The following is a 26,077-nucleotide window of genomic DNA, read 5'->3' on the forward strand; positions in this document are numbered from 1 at the left end:
GTCTTCCACTGCTTTTCTCAGGCCTTTAGCAGGGATCTACATCAGACGTGGACTAGCTGCTCTGCTTCTGATCCAGCTCCCTGGAATGAACCTGGGAAAGCAGCAAAAGATGGCCCAAGTACTTGGGTTCCTGCCACCGACGTGGGAGACCCGGATGGAGTTCTAAGTTCCTGATTTGGCCAAGCCCAGCCCTGGCTGTCTTGGTCATCTGGGGGAGTGAACCAGCTGACGGGAGATCTCTTTCTCTCTCTCCCTTTCAAAATAAATAAATAAATCTTTCAAAAAAGACAGAGATAGGAGAGACAGAGACAGGACCCAGAGCCTGAGAGGGCCAATCGGAAGGAGGCCAGGATGGCGGCGGGCATCGGCCGGCACCCAGGAAGAGGGGGTGCACTCTAGAGTGGCACAGTATCAGGAGACCAGGTTAGAGGGCTAAGCTGGAACAGCTGGGAGGCAGGTGCACGCCTTGGGGCCCGGGGAGAGGCCGGGCTGCTGCTCCCAGGATGGGTGACGGCGGAGGAGCCCTCTGCAGGGGCAGTGGGAGGTAGGGGTGGAGAGGGGCAGAGGACCAGGGATTGAGCCCCCAGCCCTGCGGGGCAGGGAGAGATGGCGAGAGCGGCAGAGGGACGCGGGGCTGCCAAGGAATCAGGGTTCAAGTGGTCTCCCCACCACTGCCTCCAGTGGAGGAGCAAGGAGCTTTAGCTGTCGGGGGATTGCCCTCAGGGCAGGGATGAGGCTGGCCTGGGGTCTCCGCATCCCAGGGCCTTGGACTCCTTGGGAGGGGAGGGGATTCAAGAGAGAGACCCTGGGGGAGAGTGACCTCCTGTGGAGAGCAGAGAAGGGGCGGAGAGGGGTGGGCTCCAGGAAGCTCCAAGCGGCTCCTGCAGATGCCAGAGGGGCTGAGTCCAGGGGAGTGGAGAGCAGTTGGGGAACTGGGGCTCTCAGCACCCTGGGGACGCCCTCGGCCACAGGGAGCATGATGAGGGCTCGGGCACAGGGCGCAGGCCCAGGGAGGGGAGATTCATTCTCACCCAAAGATCCGGGGAGGCTTCCTGGAGGAGGAACTCAAGGTGAATCAGGAACTCCCACAGTAGCTGTTGCCGACTTTGAGTAACGGCTTGGGACATCTGGGCTCCAGCGCCCAGCGAAGCAGGCGCTACCCTTAGTCCCCTTTCCCAGATAAAGACACGGAGAGTCAGGGTGCCATAGCCTGTGAGAGAGCCTGAGCCCACCCCACGGCCCTGGCAAGGCTCACTTCCAAGGCCCCCCGGCCCCTGGCCCAGGAAGCAGGGAGCAACCCCCCAGTGTCAGGCACCCAGTTTCACTTCCCACAGCACAGCCCTATTTTGGGTCCTGTTGACTTCCTCTCTCTCACCCTGGGCCGTTCGGGAGCAGAGGAGTGGGCAGTGCCACGGGCCCTTCCCAACGCCCCTCCGACACTGCCCGGGAGCCGGGGAGTGGCTGGCTGTGGCCCCCTTCCCTGCTGCGGGGGTGGGAGGTCAGCCGCAGGGGCCCGACTGCCCCGCCCCTCTGCAGCCCAGGGACCCGGCTCCCCTGCCAGCACAGCCCGAGCGGCACAGAGCGGGGTCCCCGCCCCCGGCATCCAGGCCTTGTGACCTCACGCCCGTCGGTTCCCCACTGACCTCAATTTCCCTCCTGCTGCCGGGGGCGTGGTGCCCTCCATGGGAGTCACCAGAACCCCCTGGGGGCGTCCACCGGCTTGTGGCGACCCGCTCGCGGCTGCCCCGGATCCTGTGTTTGGCACAGGCAGTCCCGAGCCTCCTGCCCTCAGGAGACTGAACCCGAGCAGGGCTGGGCCCCGGGGACCCACAGAGGAGCCAGCCAGTGACATCGTGCACTGCGCAGCCGCGAGAGGAGGTGCAGGGGAGGAGGGAGGGTTGCTGTTTTGAATGGGTGCTCGGGGGCCAAAGTAACTGCTGATGACAGGAGGACAGGACAAGCCCTGCAGCCCAGGAAGTCCCCCCGGGCAGAGGGCACAGCCCGGGGCCAAGGAGGCAGCGCGCGGGAAGAGCAGAGGAGGAGAGTAGGGAGCCGGGCGGACGAAGGGCTGACGGCGGTGGCTGGGAGGCCAGAGCGGGAGGCTGCAGGACTGCACTCGGAGGGGCCTGGGGGCTTCAGAGCAGGGCAGGGAGGCGATGTGACTTTGCACTTCGGCGAACGGGGCTGCAGGCGTGAGAGCCAGAGAGGCTGGCATTACCCGCCGGGTGGTGGCCTGTGGCAGGGGCAGCAGGCGGGGAGCAGGGCTCCGAGCACGGTGATGTTTGGAGCTGGAGCCCAAGGTGGATCCGCCGTGCGGGCATTGGCCTGAGCTAGGGGAGAATGGAGCTGTGCTTACCGGGGCGGAAAGGCAGGGACGGGGGTAGCATGGGGGTGGCACCGGGAGCTCAGGTCTGGACACCTGCTGCCAAGAGGGGCCAGGCGCCAGGTGGAAGGGGGTGGGGCGGGGTAAGCAGGTCTGGAGGCCAGAGGAGGGGACCGGGCTGGGCACAGTGCTCCTCCCCCCCGCCTGCAGGCGGGGCGGTCCCTGGAAGCTAGAAGGGTCAAAGAACCCAAGGCCGAGAGTGTCTAGGCCTCTCCTGCCCAGTGATTTCCCACTTTAGGGCCTGGAGTCCAAACTCTGCTGCCTCATCTCACTCCGTGGCCTCCGCCTCAGTCCACCGTTGGCTGGCTACGGGGCCTTTGCACCTGCCATGCTGGGCTCTGGCCTGTCACCTACCTGCTGGCCCTGAACGTGACTTGTTCTTTTCCTGGCCCTCGGTTTCTCTACCTGTGAAAGGGGGCACTTAGACCCCCTGAGCCCTAAAGAGAGGACCCTTAAGTTTCCTCGCTTGGGGTTCTCAGATCCCCAGAGAAGCTGCCTCGCCGCCCTTCCCTGGGCCGGCGAGACCGTGGGCAAGGTGCTTCCTGTGGCCCACGCTCTCAGGCTCGCCTGCCTCGCGGGGTCTGTGGCAGGCACTTCCTGCTGGGGGAGCGTGGTGTGGTCCCTGGCTCAGGTTCCTGGAGGCGAGCAGAGACTCGGGCAGACCGGATGGCCTTGGCTGAGGCCCTGCCCTGCGCTGGGCCTTGGCTTCCCCCACCCCATGAGCAGACACTGGGCCACTCAGAAATGCACCTAGCACTCACTGGGCGCCACCCCCACACACACTAGGCACAGTGTGGTGGCCAGGCAGGGCACACTGGGGTCCAGCGCCCACAGGAGAGGAGGCCTCCACCTGCTCTGTGCCCCCGTGCCTGCTGCCCGGGCTCCCCCCAGCCAGCGAGGATGTGCAGCCCCTGGTGGCCTCCCCCAGGGAGCCCCCACCCGCACCAGCCACCCTCCCTCACTGCTTGTCCCTGGGCCCGACAGGGCTGAGTGATCACAGGGGCAGGCCCCGGGCTTGGTCACAGCCCGAGGGACTGGGACGAGTCACCCGCCTCGGCCTTGGTTTCCACGCTTGTGACATGGGCGAGACCCGGAGCCTACTTCTCAGGGGGGTGCTGAGGGTTCCACAGGCTGCCGAGAGCTGGGGTGCCGCCGGCTCGGCCACCGTGAGGACAGCAGCCCCTCTCCAGGAGCCGGCGCGTGGACCTGTGGACGCCGAGAGCGGCTTGGGCGCCTGCAGGCTCCCCCTACCCCCCGCGGGCGCGACTTGCCTCCTAGCACACCTGGCTCCTAGTGCTGTTCTACACGGGGGTGGGAGGAAAGTGAGGCCTGGAGAGGCCAAGGGACCCAGCGATGCCACCCAGCCGGAGTGGGGGGGGGCCGCTCCTGCCCCCCAGACCCCACTTCTAGAGTCACCTGGCTCTGACCCCTCAAGAGTGGGAGACACATTCCCACCCCACCCCCCACCCCCGCCTCTACCAGCCCTGGAGTCCTGCCCCAGCCAGCCCGGAGCGGGGGCGTGGCCTTCTCCAGCTGGGTGGCTCCCCAGACACCTCCCACCTGCCCTCTGCCCCCCCCCCCCCCCCCCCCCGCGGGGAGGGGAGCGCCTGAGGCCCTCAACAGTCTCCCTTTTTCCTCAAGTTCAGGTCTGTGCTCTGTGGGTGCCTGGAAGGAAGAGCTTTTGTGAACAGAGGCGCCCCTGTGCTGGTCCATGGGCTGGAGAGCACCTGCCCGGGCCAGGCCCTGTCCTGGGTGTCGAGGGCAGATCCCGTCTGTGCCTTCCTAGAGTTCACAGCTGGGGTGGGGGACAGGACCTCAAATGTGAAATGCACGGGGCGGGGGCATTGAGTACCACAAAATCGGGGCTCCCTGAGCGTGACTCATGCAGGAGGGGCTGGGTGGGGTGGGGGAGGGGTGTTCAGGAAGTGAGAGCTCTAAGGATGAGCTGGAGTTAGGTGAATTTGTGGCTGGGGGGGAAGGCTTGTGCAAAGGCCCTGTGGTGGGAGGGAGCTGGGAAATTCAAGGAAGCAAAGGCAGCCCAGTGTGTGTAAAAGCTCCAGTGGTGGCCGGGCCCGAGCCCCTGGGGTAGCCAGCGGTTCCCCAGCCTCAGGAGAGAAGTGGTCCTGGAGACCATCCGCACTCACAGCACAGGTGAGTCTCAGCTGGGTCACGGCCATGGCCAGCATCAGAGCACCGGGGCAGAGCCAGGGGCAGAACGCAGCTTCCCAGCTCTGCCCAGGCCTCCTTCCGCACCTGGTGAGCGGCCTGAGAGAAAGGGGAGAAAAGCAAACGCTAACCTGGCACCTGCCGTGGAACCCAGAGTCCCGTGTGCACAGGTGGGCCCCTGGGCCCGAGGCCAAAGCCTTGGCCCTGGGAGAGCCCTCCAGAAAGAGGAAAAGGCCCTACCGCTGACCGGGAGGCTTCACCCTGTCCTCTCTTCTAAGTCGGTGGCACAGGGGTTTTGTGTGGCTCGGCAGCCCAAGGCAGGAGAGGCGACGCCCTGCCCTGGAGTCCATGGTCACCGGCACTCAGGGCAGCCCCGACGCCAAGTCCTTTCTGAGCCAGCACACGGCCCGGCTGTAACCGCCCCACAGGGCGGAAGTCCTGCTTGCTGTCTGGCTGCAGTATCTCTCGCTGTCACACAGCAGCTGCTCCTTGGACAGCTGGCTGAAGATGAGGGGAGCTGGGATCCACTGGTGGTCCCTGGATGTCTGTCTTGGGGGGGGGCTGAGCTGTGGAGTAGGGGAGACTCAGGATCCCCGGCCCCACCCCACACCAGACATCTGAGCCCAGGTGGGGTGGGTTTGTGGGGTGAGGTGGGGAAGGAGGCAGGTGGACCATGTGCCGTTGGACGTTTCATCCGAGGGAAGTTCTGGGAAACTTCTAGAAAAAATTCCCAGGAAGAAGTCCTGGCTCACCCAGGGCCACTGCCCAGGGCTGAGCTGGGGGCCAGCAGCTGGCGGCACCCAGGCCCCGGATCCACGCCTGGGGCCAGGCAGCCTTGCGTTCCCCCAGCACATAGCCCCGTCTGGCTCACTGGTCAGAACCCATGCAGCAAAGCCCAGTCTTGCAGAGCCCCGACGAAAATGCAGGGGACGGCTCGGAACAGAAACAGCCCCTTCCGGCGCAGGGATGGACCCCGGCGGGCAGCCGCGCCTCGACCGGTGGCCCACGGCCCACGGCTCGCCAATGAGCACGGGGACCTGGGGAGCCATGTGCCCGGGGCTTCCCGGGAACGCCGGGGCTGGATGCGCTGGCACTGCCCTCGGGGCTTCCGCGTGGACTCCTCGCGGGTGCGGGCATCAGAAGTCACCCATGCAAGTCACATGGCCGGTCAGCTGGGCACGAAGCTCCGGCACCGCAGCCGGCGCGCCGAGTGCGTGGGGCCCGAGGCCGAGGACAGAGCACTGGCCGAGGGGAGCAGGAGGCTGGACTCCGACCAAGTGGCCAGGTGTGGGGTGGGTGGCCTCAGCTCCCCGTGTGTGCGTCAGCTCTCTGTCAGGGGGCTTCAGGTGCCATAGAGCATCAAAGGCTCTGAGAAGTCCTGCAGTAAATGACCCAGCACGCACGGCTGGGTACTGGTGCACAGTCCCTCTGGGCCTGACCGCGGACGCAGGGCCCCCTCTGTGCGAGGCGCACTGACAACGCTTCGTGAACAGGCCTTGGGAGACAGGAGACGGTCGGCACCTGAGCCTGGGCTGGGGGAAGGGCGCCTGCAGAAGGTGTCGAGGACCCCGTGTAGTCATTCTCTGATCCCGTGTGGTCATTCTCAGCAGGGGGCGGCGGGGGAGCAGGGAAGAGGCATCTCACCCTGCCATGGGGTGAGCAACAGCCAAACGGGGTCTTGAAGGATGAGTAGGAGTTCTCTCGGAAGAGAAGTGGCCAGGAAGGGAACGTGTGCAAGTCATAGTCTTGATGGCCAGGGGCCGGGGACGTCCCAGGCAGCTGGCCCAGAGAGGAGCAGGCCGGAGCAGGACGAGAAGCCTTGCACACTGGCCATGGGGCTGGCACTTGCTCCTGGGAACCAGGATCTGAATGGAGGGAAAAAGCTAGGGGCCTCGCGCCAGGCCAGACGAGGCCACATCGTGCTGCACAGATGGAGGAGGCCACACCACACTACACAGATGGAGGAGGCCACACCGCGCTGCACAGATGGAGGAGGCCACACTGCCCTGCACAGATGGAGGAGGCCACACCGCCCTGCACAGATGGAGGAGGCCACATCATGCTGAGCAGATGGAGGAGGCCACACCATGCTGCACAGATGGAGGAGGCCACACCGCCCTGCACAGATGGAGGAGGCCACACCGTGCTGCACAGATGGAGGAGGCCATATCATGCTGAGCAGATGGTAGATCTGACAGCGCCCTTTCCAAAACCTTCGCTCTCTAGTTTTATTTGGAAGGCAGAGAGACGGGAACAGAGACCGTCCATCCGCTGGTTCACTCCCCAGATGCCCACAGGGACTCGGGCTAGGCCGAGCCACAGCTAAGTGAAGACCCCGATCTGGGTCTCCCACATGGGAGGCAGGGACCCAGGTGCTGGGGCCATCACCTGCTGCCTCCCAGGGTGTGTGCTAGCAAGAAGCTGGTGTCAGAAGCGGGGCTGGGACTGGAACCCAGGCTCTCTGATAGGGGATGTGGGAGTTTAAACCACTGCACCAAATGCCCACACCACTGGGCTCTTTGGGCTGCAAGAAGCCAGCACCAGGAGGCCAAAGTGAAAACCAGGAGAGCCGCTAGGGACGGCCGGATCCGGGAGCTCAAGCCGTGCGGCCGGGGGCCTGGCGTGAGCACAGTCCAGGGGCCCAGCGCCGCTCTGAAGGTGGAGGAGGCGCTCCCTCCACGGGGACTCAGGTGCCGGCCCAGAAGCCGAAGGCAGCCCGGCAGGTGAGGGCAGCAGCCGGCCCCGTGGGCGGTGAGTGCCGCGGATGTTAGCGGAGACAGGCCTCTGCCCAGCCCAGGCCCTGGTGGTTCTGGGGCTGAGGCCTGGCGTGGTCAGGGCAGGCTTCCTGGAAGGGACCCACGAGCAATGGGCAGCCTCTGGCATAGCCGGGGGAGGGCCCCGTGAGAGCGAAGGAACAGGGCTGAGCATGAACAGGAAGCGTCCTGGAGCCACCGAACCTGCTGGCTGGAGGCGGAAGAGCAGTGGGGGAGGTGAGGCTAGAACTGGACCTCCGTACGCCCCCTCCCTCCGCCTGGCTGGCCGCCCCTGGGACTCTCCAGGTCAGGGGAACCGGCTGCCTCGCTCAAAGGCTCCCAGGGCTCCCCAGGGCCCAGCCAGGGGGCGTTAAGGCCCCTGCACACCACTGCCGTTCCTAGGCTCCCTGTGCGGCCCCACGTGGGCACGCCCAGCACCCTCCCAGCTCCCTGCTCCCTCTGCCACCCCCAAGCCTCCCTGCACCCAAGCACGCCCACCCTTCACCTCCACCCACCTCCTGGAGGCCAGCTGGGTTCTCGGCCTCGCTCTCCGCGATGCCCAGAGCTCTTTGGTGAGGGTCCGTCTTTCCCTCGGCCCTCGGCCTGGCCAGCCTGGTGGGGGCAGGTGGTGGTAACAAGCCCGGGCTTCCGAGCAGGGTGGATCTGGGTTCAGCTTCGCCCCGTGCCACTCACCAGCAGTGCGACCCTTGGCACACTGGCGTCTCCTTGGTGGCGTTTCCTGCCCGGTAAAATAGGAACAAGACTTCACAGGCGGCTCGGTGTGGCTGTAGGAAGTCCTTGCACATAGTAGGCCCTCAGGCAGCGCTCACTGTTGTGGTTCTTCAAATTATGTCCATCTGCAGGAGCCCAGGCTAGGCAGGGACCACCCCTGGTGTCCCCGTCCCTGGTGCCTGGCAGGTAGCGGGTTTAAGATCTCACTTCCTCATTCTCCTGGGCGGGGCGCACCCACGCTCCCCACTCCTGCCCACCTGGATGGGGGCGGGGGAGGCCCTGGGGGCCCTACAGCTGCTCCCTGAGACTGACCTAGCAAGCTGCTAGGTGCCGGCATCCAGCATCAATAAATTACTGGCGAGTTCAGGTGACGGCACAGATCCAGTGTCAGCTTCCTTGGTGTCCTGCAGGAGGCTCGGGCCCTGGGATCCCCCTCCAGGGGCCTCCCCCGTCCACAAGTGCCTGCAGGACAGAGGTGCACACAGGATTCTGCAAAGCAGGCGCCAGCTCCATTTCACAGATGAGGAAACTGAGGCCCAAAGGAGGGAAATGGCGTTCCATAGACAAAACCAGGTTTCAGCCAGCAAAGGGGCCTTTCCCTCTGCGACTCCACAAAACGCTTCCCAGGTCGCACTGCAGTGTTACGCACGCACGCGCCCGCGCGCACACACGCGCATGCACACATACACTGGGGTTTCTTTTTTTCATCCATGTGTTCAGCAAGTACATATTGAACACCTGTGAGGTGCCAGGCCCTGTTCTGGGCATCAGAGAGACGGCAGCAAGCAGGGCAGAGCCCGGCCCCTTTGTAGCACGCATTGCAGTGGGTGAGAAGAAGAGGGGGAAGGGGACAAAGCCCATGGTGGGGGGGGGTGCTGAGCCTGTGAGGCTGAGCCAGGCGGGGAGGGGTGGAGCGTGGCTGAGGGGCCACTGCTGAAGGGCGGCGCTGCAGGGAAACCCCCAAGTGTCTCTGCTTCCCTCCTGATGTGTGATTGGAGAGGGGCTTCTGGACTCCAGCGGTTCTTGCGCAGAGCTGCCCCCCACCCCCGCTGTGCTCCAGCGGCCACGCAGCGGGGACCATTTTCTCCTGCAAAGGCCCTCTCCTGAGTGCCCCCACCCAAAGCACCACAGGTGGGTTCCCCGAGAGACTCCTCCGAGCTCTGGCTAATGACATCTTTTATGAATTTTCATTTTCTCTGAAAGGTAGAGAGACAGAAAGAGACAGAGCTCTTCCATCCACTGGTTCACTCCGCAAATGCCTGCAACAGCCGCAGCTGGGCCAGGCTGAGCCAGGAGCCAGGGACGCGACGTGAGTCCCCCACACGGCTGTAGGGACCCTGGTACTTGAGCCATCATTAGCTGCTACCTCCCAGGGTGCACACGAGTAGGAAGCTGGAGTCGGGCGTGGAGCCAGGACTGGAGCCCGGGCGCTCTGACAGGGGACATCAACGTCCCCCACAGTGTCTTAAGTGCTGTGACCCCCTGATCCTTTTTTTTTTTTGACAGGTAGAGTTATAGACAGAGAGAAAGGTCTTCCTTCCCTTGGTTCACTCCCCAAATGGCCACTACAGCCGGTGCTGCGCTGATCTGAAGCCAGGAGCCAGGTGCCTCCTCCCGGTCTCCTATGCGGGTGCAGGGGCCCAAGCACTTAGGCCATCCTCCACTGCCCTCCTGGGCCACAGCAGAGAGCTGGATTTGAAGAGGAGCAACCGGGACAGAATCCGACGCCCATATGGGATGGCGGCGCTGCAGGCGGAGAATTAACCAAGTGAGCCACGGCGCCGGCCCCTGATCTTTTTGTTTTTAATTCCAACCCGTTTGTCATGATCTTTTAGAAGTCGGCTAGTCCCCAAGCCTCCTGCAGACCCAGGGCCGCGTGCACGTTGGTCGTCACCGTCGTGGCCCCAGCAAGCCCGGCTCTGCTGCAGGGGCGGGAGATTGAAGCCGGGCAGAGCGCTGTTTGGGGCTCACGTTCAGTGGCTGCGCTGGGTCTGATGGCTGATAGCCCCATTTTACTGTCACAGGAAACCGAGGCTTTCGGAGATTAAGGAACTCGTGCAAGGCCACCCAACGGCCAAGCCAGTGAGAAAGCACAACACAGGCTGGAGAAGGATTGATTCTGTGGGGGCAGAGTGGTGCGGCGGAAAACGCTGGCGACTTCAGCTGGACACCTGCATTTTGAGAACCAGGCCATCCATTCGTCCATGTCTTTGCTTACCTATTCAGTTATTCACTAATCACATATTTAGTCCTTGGCTCCTGGGTTGGGTCCCAGGACATCCAGACAGGAAGTCACAATGCTAGGTTGTCGGGGCTGGGGTGGGGAGAAAGCCCAGCATCCGAGAGGGAACACAGGAAGCCTTCCTGGAGGAGGTGGGCATGAGGCAGTCACTCAGTGCAGCCATGCAGACTTCTGGGAGATGCTTGGGAATCAGTGTGGCGAGCTGCTGCCGGGCCCTTAATGGAGGTGGCACCAGCACTTGACAGCACAGCCACTGCTCTGCGGGGCTCCTCCCTGCTCTTCCCAGCCCTCTGTAGACAGGCAGCCTGACTCACTCTGCCCCACCCCAGGCCTGGAACTTCCGGAGAGCGGAGAGCGGGGCAGACCTTCCCACTCATCTGGGCCCTGGGGCAGGGCTCAGCAGGAGGCAGGTGATCTGGGCCAGGGACCTGGCTCCGTCCTGTGGCCCCGAGCCTCTGCCTTCGGCAGGACTCAGTTCACCCACCTATGAAGTCCCTCAGTCTCGGCCTTGGAAGTGGCCGTGAGCCCTGGAGCTTGGTGTTCCCTGTGCTGCAAGCCCAGCCTCCCTGGGACGTCAGGTTAAGGATGGAAAAGAGGAATTCTGGGGATCCGCTGGCCTTGGATGGGTGGGGCGGCCTGGTCTCCTCCTTTGGCAGGTGTCTGGACCGCGACTGCCACCCCTACAAGCTGGGCCCGACTCCTGTGAAGGGCGTGCTGACCTGCTCAGGCCAGAGGTGCAGGGATCTGCTCCCGCCCACCACTTGGCCACCTCGACTGTCCCCAGTACCCCTTGGGGCAGGAGGCTGGGACGTGCCTGGCGTGGAGTGAGCTGACACTGGGGAGGGAAATGCAGGCTCCTGCCCTCTGAGACCACTGCGCTGCCCTCCGCCCCTCGCTCCCGTCCACTCCCGTCTCCCCCCTGGAGAACTCGCCCACGGTCCACTGGCCCAGTGCTTTCCCTGTGGTCTTCCAGGCTCCTGCCTTCCAACGTCTCCCCATGAGCTTCAGCGGAACCACACTGGCCTCCTTCCAGCTTCTGGAAAATACCAGTCTCTCTCCCACCTCGGGGCTTTTGCTCTGGCCTCTCTGCTCAGAACTGAGCGTGGCTGGCTCACGGCACCTGCCAGTAAAGTCACCGCTCAAATGCTACCTCGGAGGGGTCTTCCCTGAGCCCCCCAAGAAAAGCAGACTCTTGTGCGTTCCTGGTGGTCGGTCCCAGCTCCCTCGTCCCATCCCAGCCCGTCCTCCCGGCTGTCACGAACGACAGTTGCTTTGCTCTGTGGCTGTCTCCCCCACCCACACACTGGGGAGCTCCGAAAGGACAGGGACTTCTGGACTTCATGACTGAACCCCAGCACCTGCTGCATAAGGGCCGCTCGATGCCAGTTTGTTGAATGAATGAAAGATTCAAGTATCAGCGACGCTTGTCTCCTTCCTTGAATACTTTGCAGCCCCTGTGCAGAAGACAGTATTTATTGTGTACCTGTTATCTGCCACTGTCACGTGTATCGTCCCACTAAGTCTTCATAACCATCCCATCGCACCCAATACACAGGCGGTGGAGTTGGGATCCTGCGGCCATCCGAGGCTGCCCAGCTAAGGGCGGGTCACTCAGCCAGGAGGCAGCCAAGTGGGCGGTGCCTGAGAGTGCGAAGAAGGGCGTGGCAGCCGGCGGCCGGGATGCATCAGGAGTCTGAATCTAGGCGTGCTATACCTTCTGCCATGCCAGAACGCAGCCCAAGGTTCACAACCAGATCTGAGGTTCCGAGAGCGAGGCAAAGACGCAGGCAGGAGGTACATCTTAGGACTGGGCTTGCACGGGGACCCCAACTCCTAGGGAAGAGGGCAGGCTAACTCAGAGTCACCGTTGGCATCACTGCGCCGGGGCTCCTCTGCTGGAGGGACCAGTGTCGCAGTGCCCGGGAGGCACCTCGGGGCTCTGTCACGTGCCACACACTTGGGAGGAAAACTCCAGGCCAAGCTGGGCGTGGGCTCCCCAACCCTGTGGCAGGTCCTGCATCCCTGAGGCTGGTGGTCTCTGGGTGGGGGGTGCCTTCCCCTCTCTGAACCCCTGTGGTCATCTCTTAAAAATGGGCATGCCAGCACAGATCCAAAAAGAGCTCCTGGGGAGATAAAGAGGAGAAATGACTGTGGAGTTGTTGGTGTATATAAAGTAACATGGAAATGTAAATTATCTAAAAATAATCTCCTATGTGAAATGCAGAGAGAGGTTGGGACTTGGAAGACCTCTTGGGTTCCTTGAGCATTTACTGGCACCTACTGTGTGCCGGGTGCTGTGCTATGGCTCTGACACACAGGGATGAGTCAGGGATGGGCCGGAGCACCTGGCTATCAGGGAGGGAGCCAGGGAGATGCGGAGCAGGGGGCTCCCTCCCAGCCGGGAGCTGGGAGAAGACTGTGAGCAAGGAGGTAGCAGGAGCCAGACAGACCTGAGCTGAAACCCACTCCTTCCTCCATGACCTTGAGCAGGTCAGATCACCACCCCACTCAGGCCTCCATCTGTAAAAGCGGGCTGTGCCCTGTGCCTTCCAGAGCTGCCACACAGTAGGTCCCAGGTTGGGGGATGCTGGGAAAAGGAGTAGCAGAAAATGGTGCCCCCTCCCCCCCTGGACAGAATCTGGGCCTCAGGCCTTGGGCAGTGACTTGCCTGCAGGAGTGGCCTGAGGACAGGGGCTGGGGTGGACCCCAGGGGACAGCAGAGAGAAGCATAGCATTTCCTCCTGACCTGTTAAAAAAGGAGGGCAGAAATCCTGGGCAGTTGGCCTGTGCCTGCGATTTTATTAAGAGGGAGGGAGCTAGCCCCAAGCAAGGTCAGATCTGGGGGGTGGGGGCTGAGTTTACTCAGCAGGAGACTCTGGGCCAAGGAACACCTGGTCTTCGAGGGTCCCGGGCCAGGCTCGTGGGCCTGCTGAGCACTGTCTCAGGTGGGATTGCCTGGGCAAGGCCGCTGGCCAGCGCGCTGACTTCCCCGAGGTCCACAGTGGCCCTAGAGCAGTGGGGCGGGGCAGAAGCGGCGCAGGCCAAACTTTGGGGAATTGGAGGTGAGGCAAAGGCAGAGGAAGCAGGGACTGGGGTTTGGGGTTTCCCAGGGGGAACACGCTCTTCTGGCGCCGGGCTCCTGAGGGAAGGCATGCCAGTCGCGCCAGGGAGGGAGGAGAGCCTGCCCCAGGCGGCCCGGGCCGGGCTAAGTCGGGCGGGGAGGCAGGGACGCGGGTGGCTGGGCCGGGGTCTGTGCCCGACTCCCCGCGGGACCGCCGGGTCCGGGCGGAGCGCAGCCGGCGAGGCTCCAGCCGGCCTCGCCAGATGGAACGCGGTCCCTGGGCTGGGCACTGCGCGCCTGCGGCTCCTGCCCTCCTGGCGGCTGCGGGTGCGGCGGCCCCTGCGCCCCCAGGGGCGGGCCGGGCGGGGGCTGGGCCCGGCGGGCGGGCGCGGGAGGGAGGGGGGCGGGCGGCGGCGAAGGCTGCGCCGCTCTAACAGGTGGGATCCCGCGGCGTGGTGGAGGCGGGCGAGGGAGGAGGAGGAGGAGGAGGAGGAGGAGGAGGAGGAGGAGGAAGAGCAGCGGCAGCGGGAGCTGAGCAGGAGCAGGACGAGCCGCGAGAGCTGACAGCCACCGCCGCCGCCCGCGCCCAGGCTCGGTCTCGCTCCCCGCGCCCGGGGCCGCTCCCCGCCTCCCGCCTCCCCCGGCCGCCCGCGGGGCGGCCCGCCCCCTCTGCACCTCCGGGCCCGGAGCTGCCTCCATCGCTCCTGCATCCCGGCCGGGGGGAGGAGGAGGCGGAGCAGGAGGCGAGCCGGAGCCGCCGCCGCCAACGCCGCCGCCGCCACCACCGCCGCCGCCGCCGCCGCCGCCGCCCGAGCAGGACAGAGCGCGCCGCAGCCCCGCGCGTCCGGCCGCCGCCCGCGCCCATCCAGCAGCCGCGTCGGAGCCACACCGCGGGACAGCCCCGGCCGCGGTGCGCCCCGGCCCGACCCAGCCCAGCCCAGCCCGGCCCGGCCCCAGCACCGGGCGGCCCGGTGGCCGGCCCGCCCCCGAGGGCGCCGGGCGCGGCGGGAGGATGCCGAAGCCGACGCTGCTGCTGCGCGGGGGCTGGGAGCGCGAGCGCAGCCCCGGGGACTCGGAGCTGGGCCGCCAGTTCCGGGACTGGTGCCTGCGCACCTACGGCGACTCGGCCAAAACCAAGACGGTGACACGCAGCAAATACCAGCGGATCGCCGAGGTCCTGCAGGGCGGCGGCGGGACCGGCGCGGGCAGCGGCCCCGCGGCCGGCGAGAAAGGCAAGTTCCAGTTCTGGGTGCGCTCCAAGGGCTTCCGCCTGGGCAGCGGCCGGGAACCCAAGATGGGCCAAGTGGTGTATGTGCCGGTCAAGACGGGCTCGGTGAGTGCGCGCGCGGCGGCCGCGGGCCAGTCCCGCGGCGGGTTCCGGGCGGGCGGGGGCGCGCCGGGGGGTGTGGGTGTGTGTGTCTGAACGTGTGTCCCGCACACCGTCCGTGTGTCGGGCCCGCCCGAGGCGCACGCGTCCCTGCGCGTCCGCCCTGCCCGGGCCGCCTGGGCAGCGCTCCGGCTCGGGGCGTCCCTGCCCCCCTCTGCGCCGCTGCCCGGGCCGTGGCCGCGCCGGGCGGGCTGTCCCGGGCTGCTCACCCCGGCATGTTCCGTCCTCCCGTCCCCTCCCCCCGCCAGCAGGCGGCTGCTCCGGAGCCCGAGCCTCTCCCCCCGCCCGCCCCAGGGCTGCCTGTCCCGGGCGCCTCGCGCTCCCGCCCCCGGGCCGGCTGGGCGGTGTGTGCGTGTGTGTGTGTGTCTGTGTGTGTGTGTATGTGTGTGGAGGGTGGTGCCGCGGGAGGTGGAGGCCGGGGCCGCCGCGGGACGGGGAGCAGGGGAGGGGACCGGTCCGGGCACTGTCGCCCCGACCCCACCCGGGGTAAGCCCGGGGAGGGGCGGCCTGAGCCGCAGCCTGGCGCAGGAGCAGCTTCCCGCGGGTGGGTGGGGCGCCCCCTCCGCGCCCCGGGCCCCTAGCTTCCCCCTCCCCGGGATGGGGGCGGCCTGACCTACCCATCCCCTCCCCTCCCCTCCCCCGTCCCCGGGGCCGGCCGGGTCCGGGCGGGGTGGCGCGGGGGAGGGGGCGGGGAACCGCAGCCGCCGAGCGGGAGGAGGCCGGCGGCCGGGCGGGGGCGTCCCCTCCGGCCCGGGGCGCCCTGGAGAGGGCGTGCGGCGCGGGCCCCGCGGCTTCCCCGCCGGGACCTCATTGTTCTGCAGAGGGTGGGGGCTGGGGGGGGCGGCCGCTCCCGGGGCGCTGCTGAGCTTTGAACTTTCCGGGGCCGAGACCCTCGGTTGATGCGTCCCGCCCCCGGCCCGGCCGGGCCACGCTCGCCTCCCTCCCCGCCCCCAGCTCCCTCCCCGGCCTCGCCCGGCCCGAGCGCGAGAGCGGGGCCGCCCCGCGCCGGCCTCCCTCCCGCCCTCGCTCCCCCGCTCCCCCCTCCGCGCTCCTCCCCCGTCCGGCGCGCCCGCCCCGCGCTCAGCCCTGTCCCCGGCCGGAGCGGGCTCTTCACACACAATTGATTCGGTCGTTACGAAAAGTGCACTTGTCCCCTCCCCCTCCCCCTCCGGCGGCCGCCCGGGCCGGGCCCGCGGGGCGAGGGGGCCGCGAGGGAGGGAGGCAGGAGCCGACGAGCGGGTCTGAAGCGCCTCCCCCCGCGCCCAGGGGACGGGGCTGCAGGCCGCGGGGAGCGGGGAGCCGCGAGCGCCGAGGGCGGGCGGCCCATCTGCGAGGAGCGCTGATAACCGCGCCGCTGCCGCTGCGGCCGCCAGCAGCCCATCTGCGCCGCTGCCGCCTCCGGCGGGACCGGGAGCCGGGGGCCGGGCCGAGGGGCGCGCCGGGACCGGGTTCCCGGAGGGGGCGGCTGGGGCAGCGCCCCTGCGGGCGCGAGTCATGGACCCCCTCAGTCTACATCAGTGCCCTGCAGGAAAACCCAGGGAGCCGGGGTCATTGTCCCCTCCCTGTCTGGTCCGGGACCCCTCCCCCAGCCCAAATCAGTGCCCGTTTTCCGTGAGGATCCCATGGGTCACTACCCAGCCTGGGCTGGTCCTTGCCACCCTGCCAGCTCTGTAGCCGCCTTGGTTCTCCTCCCCATGTGGCCGGTACCCAGGTCACTGACTCTCCCTGTGATTGGCTGAGTCCCTGCCCCCTTCCTGGGGTCAGTGCCTTCCACCTTCAGTGCTTCCCAGGTCGTGGCTGGCCCCCCACCCCCATCCTGGTCATCCCTCCCCAAGGTGCTGTAGGCCTGGCCTAACCTTAGCACGAGGCAGGAGCCCCGAGCCCCACACCCCGGAATGGGACCGGCCACTGCCAGGCGCCCAGACCTGGCCTCTGGCTCCCTGGCTCCCAGTGGGGGTGGACCTCTCCACTGGGTTGTAGGCACAGAAGATACTCCCTCCACCCTCTTATCCACATAGCTGTTAGGGCCGGGCACCCTTCCCCCTACCCAGGCCACAGGCAGAACTGGGTGCAAGGCTTGGGCTCCAGGTCCTGCCAGCCCAGCTGGTGGCTTCACATCCTTTGTGGCCTGTGCTGGCCTCCCCTGCCCTCCCTGGCAGCAGGGGCCCCGCAAGCCTCTACCCGGGCACTCAGACCCATAACAAACCCTCCCCAAGGGACCACCTGCCTGGGAGGCAGAGGAAAGGGACCCAGGCCTCCCAGCCCAGCCCTCCAGGAGGAAGACCAACAGCAGACTCGTGTCCACACCTCCGCTCCCGACAGTCCACCCCTCGCCCCGTCTGCCTGCCCCCTGGCCTGCTGGTCCCCAGGGAGCCCCTTAGTTACCTGCACCCGCCCAGCCGACTGGAGCCAGCTGCTGGAGGTGCCCCAGTCCTGCCGCCCCAGCTCCAAGTGCCTTCCTGGGACTTATTATTGTTGTATTTCCATTTTCCTTCCTACTGATTTAAGAGGAGCAAATCCTGCTGGGAATTCTGGGGCAGCCATGGCCTCTTCCTGGGAGGGGCCGAACAGGACCTTCTATGAAAGGTGCAAAGGACATCCCCTGCCTTCACTCACTCACACACACACACGCACACACACATGCACGCACACACAGGTGCACACATGTAATTAAAGTTGTCATTGCTGCTGGTGTCAGTTGAGAGAGATCCCGTAGTGTTGTCCTGGGTGGGTTTGATGAAGGTCATTGGGCCATACACCTTTGTCCTAGGCGTTTGTTTAGTGTGTGCAGCCCTGCTGGGGGGCACTAGGCTGTTGGGCTGGGGGGGACGCTGTGCCTGCTGCCTGGGCGCCCAGCTGGCAGGGGAAATGGCTTGTGGGGGGTGTGTGACACAGAAGCCCACAGAGGCGCCTGGGAGAGCAGGCGGGCGGAACACTCTCTGGGAGGATGTGGGAGTTGGCTCCGCCAGCGGCAGCACGGAGGGCCCCCTAATGTCCTCGGTCCCGCAAATGGCCAAGGCGTGTTGCTCCCAGGCGGCCCCCACCCTGGGCCCCTTTGCTCCCCCCGCGGCCATATGCGGTGCTGCGGTCGGGGCCCTTGCCTAGCCCCGGCCGGCCGCGGGTCGATGATCTGACACCACTTGTCCTGTCCCATCTGGCCCCGGAGCTTTCCTGGGTGTGTGTGACAAAGGCTTAATCTGTCCGGACGGGCCCAGGGCGGCGAGGAGGGCGAAGGGAATTGCACTCTGCTGGGGCCTCCCGCAGCTGGGGCCCCGGTGGGGGAGGGGCGGGGGGCGTGGGCCAGCGTCGCAGCGGTCTGCAGCACAGCACGCAGGTTGTCACAGGAAGTAGAAGGTGGAGGCCCAGGGAGCAGGGCGGAGTCCGCCACAGGCAGCGGTGCTCGTGGGGATAAGATCTTTTTATGACCAGAGCCAGCTGGGCCTCCCGGCTGGGCAGAGCCTGCTGAGGACCTCTCATTTCTCCAGTTCGGCCTGCTCCGGCCACTCGGTGCCGCCTGGGAGGCCACGCCCTCCAGTTCTGTCCCGCGTCAGCCCTGCCCACCTCTCCCCTTGGTTGGAGGGCCACAGGTGACAGCTGGGGCTGGGCCCTTATCCAGAGAGCCTCACGGCTCCTTAGAGGCAGGTGTTCTTAGCCCAACCATACCATCTTGCAGGTGGGAAAACTGAGGCGGAGAGCGAGGGAGAGCGAGCGGTGGCAAAGTTTCCATTGGTCAGGAGCCAGGGCTGGATGGCGGATCCCTGGGCTCCATGGTCCGCCAGGAGCCCCACCATCAGCGTGCAGTCCCCAGCGGGAGGCACTGCACTCCCCACCTCCCTCAGCAACAGGGGGCTTGTGCTGGTGGCCGAGCCGGACCCCAGGTGTTCCCCCGGCCAAAGTGACTAATGGGGGTCTTTTCCCGGGTTGCACGCGGTGCTCATTTGGTGGAGAGCATTTTCACAGACTTGAGTCCCCGTCCCCAGAGCTTTTACGTAAACCTTTGGCACCTGCGGCCCCCGGGCTGGGCGGGAAATGGCCTCTGACTTCGCGCGGCGCAATATTTGCTGTGACCTTTGGTTGAATACCTCGGTACTTCCTGGTTTTCTCCAGATGGCCACCCCAGTGACCGTTTCTGAGTCACCTACTGTGTGCCTGGCTCTGGAATTCTCGACGGCAACCCAGAGGTCAGGGCTGCGATGGGTGCCATCCTACAGATGCATAAACCGAGGCTCCGTGAAGTGTAGGAACGCTGCTTAGGATAGGTTCTGAGCCGGGTGCCGCTGCGTGGGCACCTCCCTCTGACCCCGCAGTGTTGTGGTACCTGATCCCCCCAGGTCCTTCATGACCGGCTTTCAGCCCATTACATTCTAGTCTGAATTAGTTTAGCAGAGTCCCTCTGGTCAAGATGTCTGCAATCACAGGCTGGTGGGGTGGGGTGGGGTGGGGAGCAGGGGGAGGTCTCTGTTGGCCTGGGCCCCGGCTGGCCGCTTTGGAGAGAAGGTTGACAGCAGTGTCTGGCACCAGTCCCACTGGGATCTGTCCTGCGTAGCAGAAGCGGCCTTTTTGTGAATTGAATCTCTGTGATTTGGGGGATGTGGGCCTCGGGGCTCTGGAGGCCCGCACGGTGGAGCCAGGGTGGCGCTGGAGGGCCAGCTCTGCCTTCCCAGGCCCTGGGTCAGTCTCTGCTGGGCAGTGCGGACAGCATCACGCTTTCTCCTCGGGTGCCCCTGGCGTGAGAATCCTCTCCTTTAGGGTCCCTAGAGGCTGCCTTTCCATCTCTTGGGCATGTAGAAGTCCAGGGGACCCATCTGGGACCCGGAAAACGCTGCTGGGAGGACTGCGGGGTGGGGGGATCTGTCTAGGAGCAAAGGTCACGGGCCTCAGGGCCTGGCTTCTCCAGGCCAGCCCTTACCTTGGGGGCTGTGCTGTGCTCCTGAGCAAGGGCTGTGCACGTGCACGTAGGGGGTGGGGGCTGCATCTGCACCTGTGCTGCCTGGGAACGCTCCTGCGCTCGGGTGTGCCGGGGCAGGGTGTGTGTGCACAGGTGGAGGGAGACGGCCAGCGTCTGTGTCCGCGGGTGTGACTGTGCACGAGTGAGTGAGGGCCTGGCTGGCAGCGCCCGGCTCCCAGGGATGTCTTTTCTGCCTCACGTCCCTGGCCGAGGGGACCGCCTGTCTTCTCCAAGTCTCCACTTCCTCGTCTGGAAAATGGGCTCCCAAGCTCCACCTCTTAGTAAACTCTCACTGAAGATGCTGGCTAAGCAACGTTTCAAGGTCGCCCTGCTAACGGGCAGGGAAGCCAGGCCTGGGGGCTCCTGGGGGCTAGGCCTTCGAGCCCACCTGACACAGAGGGCAGGCGAGGGACCTGTGCTTTGGGGCCTCAACCCTGGGTTCAAATCCCAGCTCCATCCTTCTATCAGTTTGGCCTTGATTTTAAAAAAATTATTTATTTATTTGAAAGGCAGAGTTACAGAGAGGTAGAGGCAGGGAGAGAGAGAGAGAGGTCTTCCATTCATTGGTTCACTCCCCAGATGGCTGCAACAGCCAGAGCGGTACCAATCAGAAGCCAAGAGCCAGGAGCTTCTTCCCAGTCTCCCTTGTGGGTGCAAGGGCCCAAGGACTTTCCCAGGCCATATCAGAGAGCTGGATCAGAAGTGGAACAGTCGGGATTCGAACCTGTGCGGATGCCGGCACAGAAATGGTGGCTTTACCTGCTACGCCACAGCGCCGGCCCTTCCTTGATTTTTTCATCAATAATGTGGAACTGATTATCGTCCCCCTCTCATAGACTGATGGGGAAGTTGATGCTTTAATGCTTGTAGAGCCCTCAAAATGGGTGCCCAGTGGCTAAAACGCAACTTGGGATGCCCGTGTCCCATATCAAGGTACCCAGGTTCAAGTCCTGGCTCTGCTTCCAATTCCAGCTTCCTGCTAACATATACCCTGGGAGGCAGCAGGTGAAGACTCAAATAGTTGGGTCCCTGCTGCCCAAGTAGGTGACCTGGCTGTTCCTTCTGCGGAGTGAACCAGTGGCTGGAAAATCTCTCTCTCTCTCTCTCTCTCTCTCTCTCTCTCTCTGCCTTTCAAATAAAGAAAGAAAAGAGAGCCCCCTCCCCCCGATGTAGCAAGTCTTAGGAAATGCTCGCTGCTATATGACCTTGCTGAGTCTCGGTTTGCTCATCCAGTAAATGGGGATGGTGATGAAAGACATCGCGGGCAGTGAGGGTGAAGCACCCGGCCAAGACCGGCCGCCCAGCAGGCAGGCCGCAGCGATGACGTCACCAGAGGTTGCGTCTGCGTGTCCAGCACCACCAGGGCCGGGGAAATGTTGCGTGAATTGACCAGCAAAGTCTAGGTGAGGACGCGGGTGTGGACGAGCCCCTGGAGCTGGGAACTTGAGGCCCAGGGGTCTTGCTGCTTGGAGTTGTGCCCTGGGCTTCCGTGTCCCTAGGAGTTCCCCGGGGAAGGCTCCCGCGCTCCCTGGTGCCTCTGGATCCCCCCAGTGCCACAGGCGCCAGACCCAGAGGTGAAGGAAGGGTGCTGGGCTTGGCCCAGGCCTGGCAGGCACCCTCAGGCTGACGGGACGGACGAGCCTGCATCTTACCCTCGCCACCCCGACGCCCTGGCAGGGAAGCCGGGTTCCTGGGCTCTAAGGGAGAGCGCTGTGCCGCTAGTGGCGCGATGACCACCCCCCTCCTCGGGTGGGCATCTGAGTGAGCCTCCCAGTCTTTCAAGATTCTGGGAGACGGCCAAGAACCTGGGGCCGGAGAGGCCAGAGCTCCTCCCCAAGGCCCACGGTGAGCAGCCAGTGCAAGGTTCCCGGCCGCTGCCCCTCAGAGCCCTGGATCACCGCCCAGCCCAGGCGCCCGGTGCCCCTCACCTGAGCGCACCCCACAGAAGCCTGCCTGAACTCGAGGCAGCCCTCCTGCCTGCCCACACCTGGCCTGGTGGGAGTCAGACGCCACCCCTCCCCCTCCCAGCCCAGCGGTGGCAGACGGGCCAGTCCTCTCTCCCACCGGGTCTGCGCATCCTCTTGGCCACCCAGGGACATGGGCTGCTCCCCTGCAGATGGGGAAACTCGGGCAGAGTGGAGGGAGCTCGCTTCGGGTCTCGTGAGCTCCAGAGCTGCCCGTGAACCACGGCTGCTTCCGACGCCTGGTCGTGCAGGCATGCGTTTTGCCCCCTCATTCATCCCCTCCCGGACCCCACAGCCCAGCAGTCCCGGACCCCACAGCCCAGCAGCCGCATCCCGCACCTCCCTCGGGCCGCACCTGCCCGTCCTTCCTGCCTCCTTTCTCTTTCTTCCTCTCCCTCCCCATCCAGCCCATTTGCAAATCTTGATGGTTCTCCCTTCAAAATACATCTCTGGGCGGGCGTCTGACTTAGCTGCTGCCGGGGACACCTGCGTCGCATATGGGAGTGCTTGGCTCGAGTCCCGGCTCCGTCCCCAGTCCCAGCACCCCCTCTTGTGCACCCTGACGGCAGCAGGTGATGGCCGTGCTTCTATCCCTGCCACCCACATGGGAGACCTGGGTTGAGTTCTTGGCTCCTGGCTTTGGTCTGGCCCAGCCCTGGGAGAAGGTGGATGGGGACTGATGTGTATTTCTCTGCCTTTCAAATAAAAATAAAAATAAAAAACAAATCTCAAATTCTCCAACTTCTCACCACATGCAGGCTGGCCCCTACCTAGAGGGACGTCAGCCTCCCCGCCCCCACCCCCCGCCCCGGGCTCCCGGCAAACCCTTCTTTTCCCAAACAGCCAGAGGATGCTTTGCAAAGGAAAAGCAAATTCTCTCCCTGCTGTGCTCAGAACCTTGTCTCACGGGAGCCGAAGTCTTCCTATAGCCCACAGAGCTCAGCATCGTCCGACCCTGGCTATCTGCTGCCCCCTCCCCGCCCATGCCTACCCCGGCTCCCCCCCCCCCATCCTGTCAGTCTCAGCCACTTTGGCTTTGCAGAACAGTCCTACCCCAGGGCCCTTGCACTGGCTGTTCCTCTCGCTGGGATGCCCCTTCCCAGATAGCTGCATGGCTAGCTCCCTCTTGAGTGTCACCTCCTCTGAGAAGCCCTCTCTGACCACCCAGGCAGGAGCACCTTGGGTCCCGAGGGCCCTCTCTCCCCACGGCTCTCTTTTCTACTTAATTTTTCCTTTCAAGCCCTTATTGGTCCCTGACGTGATATATATTTCACGAGTTGAAATGTTTAGGATCTGTCTCCCCCTGAGGCTGTGCGCTTTGCCAGGGTAGCCGCTTCTGTTTTGTTCGCTGCTGTATCCCAAGGGCCCCTGCCCCCCAGGGGCTCCCCACCAGCAAGGAGGTGGGCAGGTGCCGGGTGTGAGAACCGGCTGTCCAATTCTGCTCTGAGGGCCCCGGCCGCCGCCTGGCACACAGCCATCCCACCCGAGGTCGGCCACGAGGTCTTGGGGCTGTGAGGTCTTGGGGCGTCGACCTTGGAGGCCAGGGTGAATTTTCCTGCGTGAGCAGAGCACAGACTTCCAGGGTGCCGGCGTCTGGGCAGTAGCAAAGAGGTGGCCTGGGTGGGGCAGGTGCAGAGTAGAGCCACTGGGGGGCCAGAGAGGAAAGCTCTGGAAGCCACCTGGGAACCAATGCCTCGCCGTGCAGGACACAAGTGGCAGGCGGGTGGGGGCGTGAGGACAGGGGATGAGGGCGGGCTCTGGCCCGAGAGGACCCTTGCCCTGGAGTGGGGACCAGCGGCTCAGCTGGGGTTGTGAACTGGGATGAGGGCTCCAAGGCAGGGGCTGGGGGCTCTGAACCCGCGAAGCTGGTAGCAGGTGGCCATGGGAGGCCGAGGAGGAGGCCTGGTGACTCGGGCCTGGCGGGGCCGGCTGGGGAGTCCTCGGGCTCACGGGTCCTCCCGCCGGGCCGGGGCCGGGGCCGAGGCAGGCTCCGGGGAGGCCTGCGCTGGCCTGCATGACTCATCGTTTTCTCGGCTTCCCCGGGCTGGGGAGATGTGCGAGGAGACACCAGGGCCTTCCTGCAGCCGGCCGGGCGCTCACTGCACACCAGCCCGAGGGGAGAAGCGTGCCCGAGCCTCAGCCCTGTCCCGGGACGTCCCGTGGGGTGTCTCAAGGAGCCGCTGACTTCCACGCATTGTGCGGCCTGCAACCACCCTGAGCGGTTTTGCTATGACCCCATTCTGCAGGTTAGCAAACCAAGGCACAGCTCCTGCGGGGCCCCCAGGCAGAGAGCCACGGGGACCTGCAGTCTGCTCATTTGAAAAGTGGGCCCCGCGCTGCTGGGGACGCTGGAGGGGAGCGCAGGGGAAGGGCTTCCGCGCCTGCATCGTCATGGTCTCGGGCACGGTGGACGGGGTGGACGGGGCTGCGGGGCAGCCACAGCTGCGGGTGGAGCCCAGCCCTGCCACCAGCCATGAACTTCTGGGCAAATGGCTCGCCTGCTCTGATCCCTTGACCCCTTGTATATGAGCGACATGAAACCCAGCCTGCCAAGCAGGTCACACACAGGAGCTGCTGCTCCGGCCATGAGGGTCCCCAGTAAGACCCTTCCCCAGGGTGGTGGAGAGTCCGGGCGGGGACACTGCGTGGGGAGTCCTGGAGGCTGGGACGGGAGGTGGGTCTGGAAGCCAGGGCTGGGTTTGGGATCTGTCGTCTACTGCTGTTCAGGCTTGGACAAGTCGCCTCCCCTCTCCAAACGCTAGTTTCCCAGTCTGTAAGATGGGCTCATGACAGCTGTGAGGTCAGTGACACGGCCTCTCCGTACCAGATGGGGTGGGAGCCTCTGTGCTGGGCATGGCCATCGTCACCAGGGAAAGGGAGCTCCCGGCGGGAGGGTGAGCGGATCGGTCACCCTGGAGTCTGCGGGGCGGCCACCCGCCGCAGCGCCCGGACCGGCCTGGGGTTTGAATTGCGCTCTGCTGCCTCGGAATGAGTCACTGCCCTCTCTGAGCCACAGTTGCCACATCTGTAAAATGGGTCCAGTGCCTGCTTCACAGGATTGCTGTGGGAGGTGGAGAGGGACTCCGGGTCCAGTGCCCAGCATGAGAAACAGGAGCTGTTCCCTGCTTACACCTGTGCTGTGGCCAGGAAGTCGGGCGGGGCCGAGGGACCCTGGAGCAGAGTTGCAGAGGGAGAAGAGGATGAAGCAGGAGTGTGGCAGGGGGAGCGGGGCGGAGGGCTTCTAGGAGGAGGCGGTGGTCAGCTGGGGCTGCCTCCAGGCCTGGCGGCTTCTCACCCCACATCTGCATGAGAGAAGGCCTTGGTGGAGAGCAGAGGGGGGGCCCAGCCAGAGGAGTTGGGAGGCAGGGGCCACAGGTCCCGTTGGGCCATCAGAGGAGAGCAGCCCGCTGTGGGGCTGGGGGCAGCCACGCTCCCAGGGGCTCTGGGTTCAGATCCTGCTCGCCTGCCAGCTGTGCAGCCTTGGGCACTCTGACCGATGAGCCTCCATTGCCACACCTATAACCCAGAGACAGCGTCGTCAGCTACCGTTTTAGCACTGTGGGGACGATTTGGGACACATAGAGCACTCAGGCCCTGCCTGCCACAGGGTGACCACAGTCACGGTCAGACACCGCTCAGCAGGCCCTGTGCCCAGCGCACTAACGGGCAGGACCCGTGAGGCCCTCCAATGGAGCAGCGAGGATTCCTCCTGCGGATGCAACTGTCGAGGCTCAGAGAGGTTAGGCCACACGCCCGAGGCCACACAGCCGGGAGGAGGCCCAGCAGGCACTAGAGCGCGTGTGGTGAGAGGTGTGTCCTCGGCTGCCCAGTTCCCAATGCTCTTGCCAGCAAGGCTTCCATCCTGGGCCACGTGGGCTTGGCCGGTGGCTCTCCCCAGGGTGGAGGATGAGTGTGAGTGTGGCCGGCCGAGGGTGCCATCCGTGGGGCGTGCTGCTTGGACACAAGTGGGGCTCCTGGGAGGGGCGACCTTCAGGGGTCACCGAGGGGTTCGTGGAGCCCCCTGGGCTGCTGCTGCACACCCACCGGCAGGGGCCCATGCCAGCCCCTGGGTAGGGTCTTCACGGGGAGGCGTGGTGCGAGAGGAGGCGGGTGGCCTGTGGTGAGGTCAGGGCACTGAGGGCATGCCTACGAGACTGAGGGTCCAGGAAGGACGCCTGGGAGGAGCCGGGGAGGGAGGAAGGGGGTGAAGGCTGCTTGGCGGGGGATCTGGATCCTGGGCTTCCAAGGCCGCCCCACAGCGGTCCCCGGGGCAGAAGGAGCCGGGGCCGCCTTGCTGCGAACCCGGGACACACCACATCCCTGCTGTGTGCCCCGGGCTCTGTTCCTCCGCCTAAGAAGTGGGTGTCTGCTCAGGGTCTGTCGCGAGAGCTGAGGGGGTCTGGAGGCTGGCAGAGTGCAGGCAGTGGCGGAGCAGGCATGG

At 65.2% G+C, this 26,077-nt stretch overlaps 1 protein-coding gene across 1 annotated transcript in view; it reads left to right on the forward strand.

Annotated features, from left to right (window-relative positions):
* The first annotated feature begins 13,899 nt into the window (after nt 1-13,899).
* NOL4L (nucleolar protein 4 like) overlaps nt 13,900-26,077 on the forward strand; it is a 113,155-nt gene continuing 100,977 nt past the window's right edge. Inside the window, exon 1 of the mRNA XM_002710921.5 lies at nt 13,900-14,670. Coding sequence (XP_002710967.2) covers nt 14,350-14,670 — 321 coding nt within the window. The 5' untranslated portion in view covers nt 13,900-14,349. The remainder of the gene's footprint in view (nt 14,671-26,077) is intronic.

This window comes from Oryctolagus cuniculus, chromosome 11 (assembly GCF_051225735.1).
Source record: "Oryctolagus cuniculus isolate XC-2025 breed Fujian yellow rabbit chromosome 11, ASM5122573v1, whole genome shotgun sequence".
NCBI lineage: Eukaryota > Metazoa > Chordata > Mammalia > Lagomorpha > Leporidae > Oryctolagus > Oryctolagus cuniculus.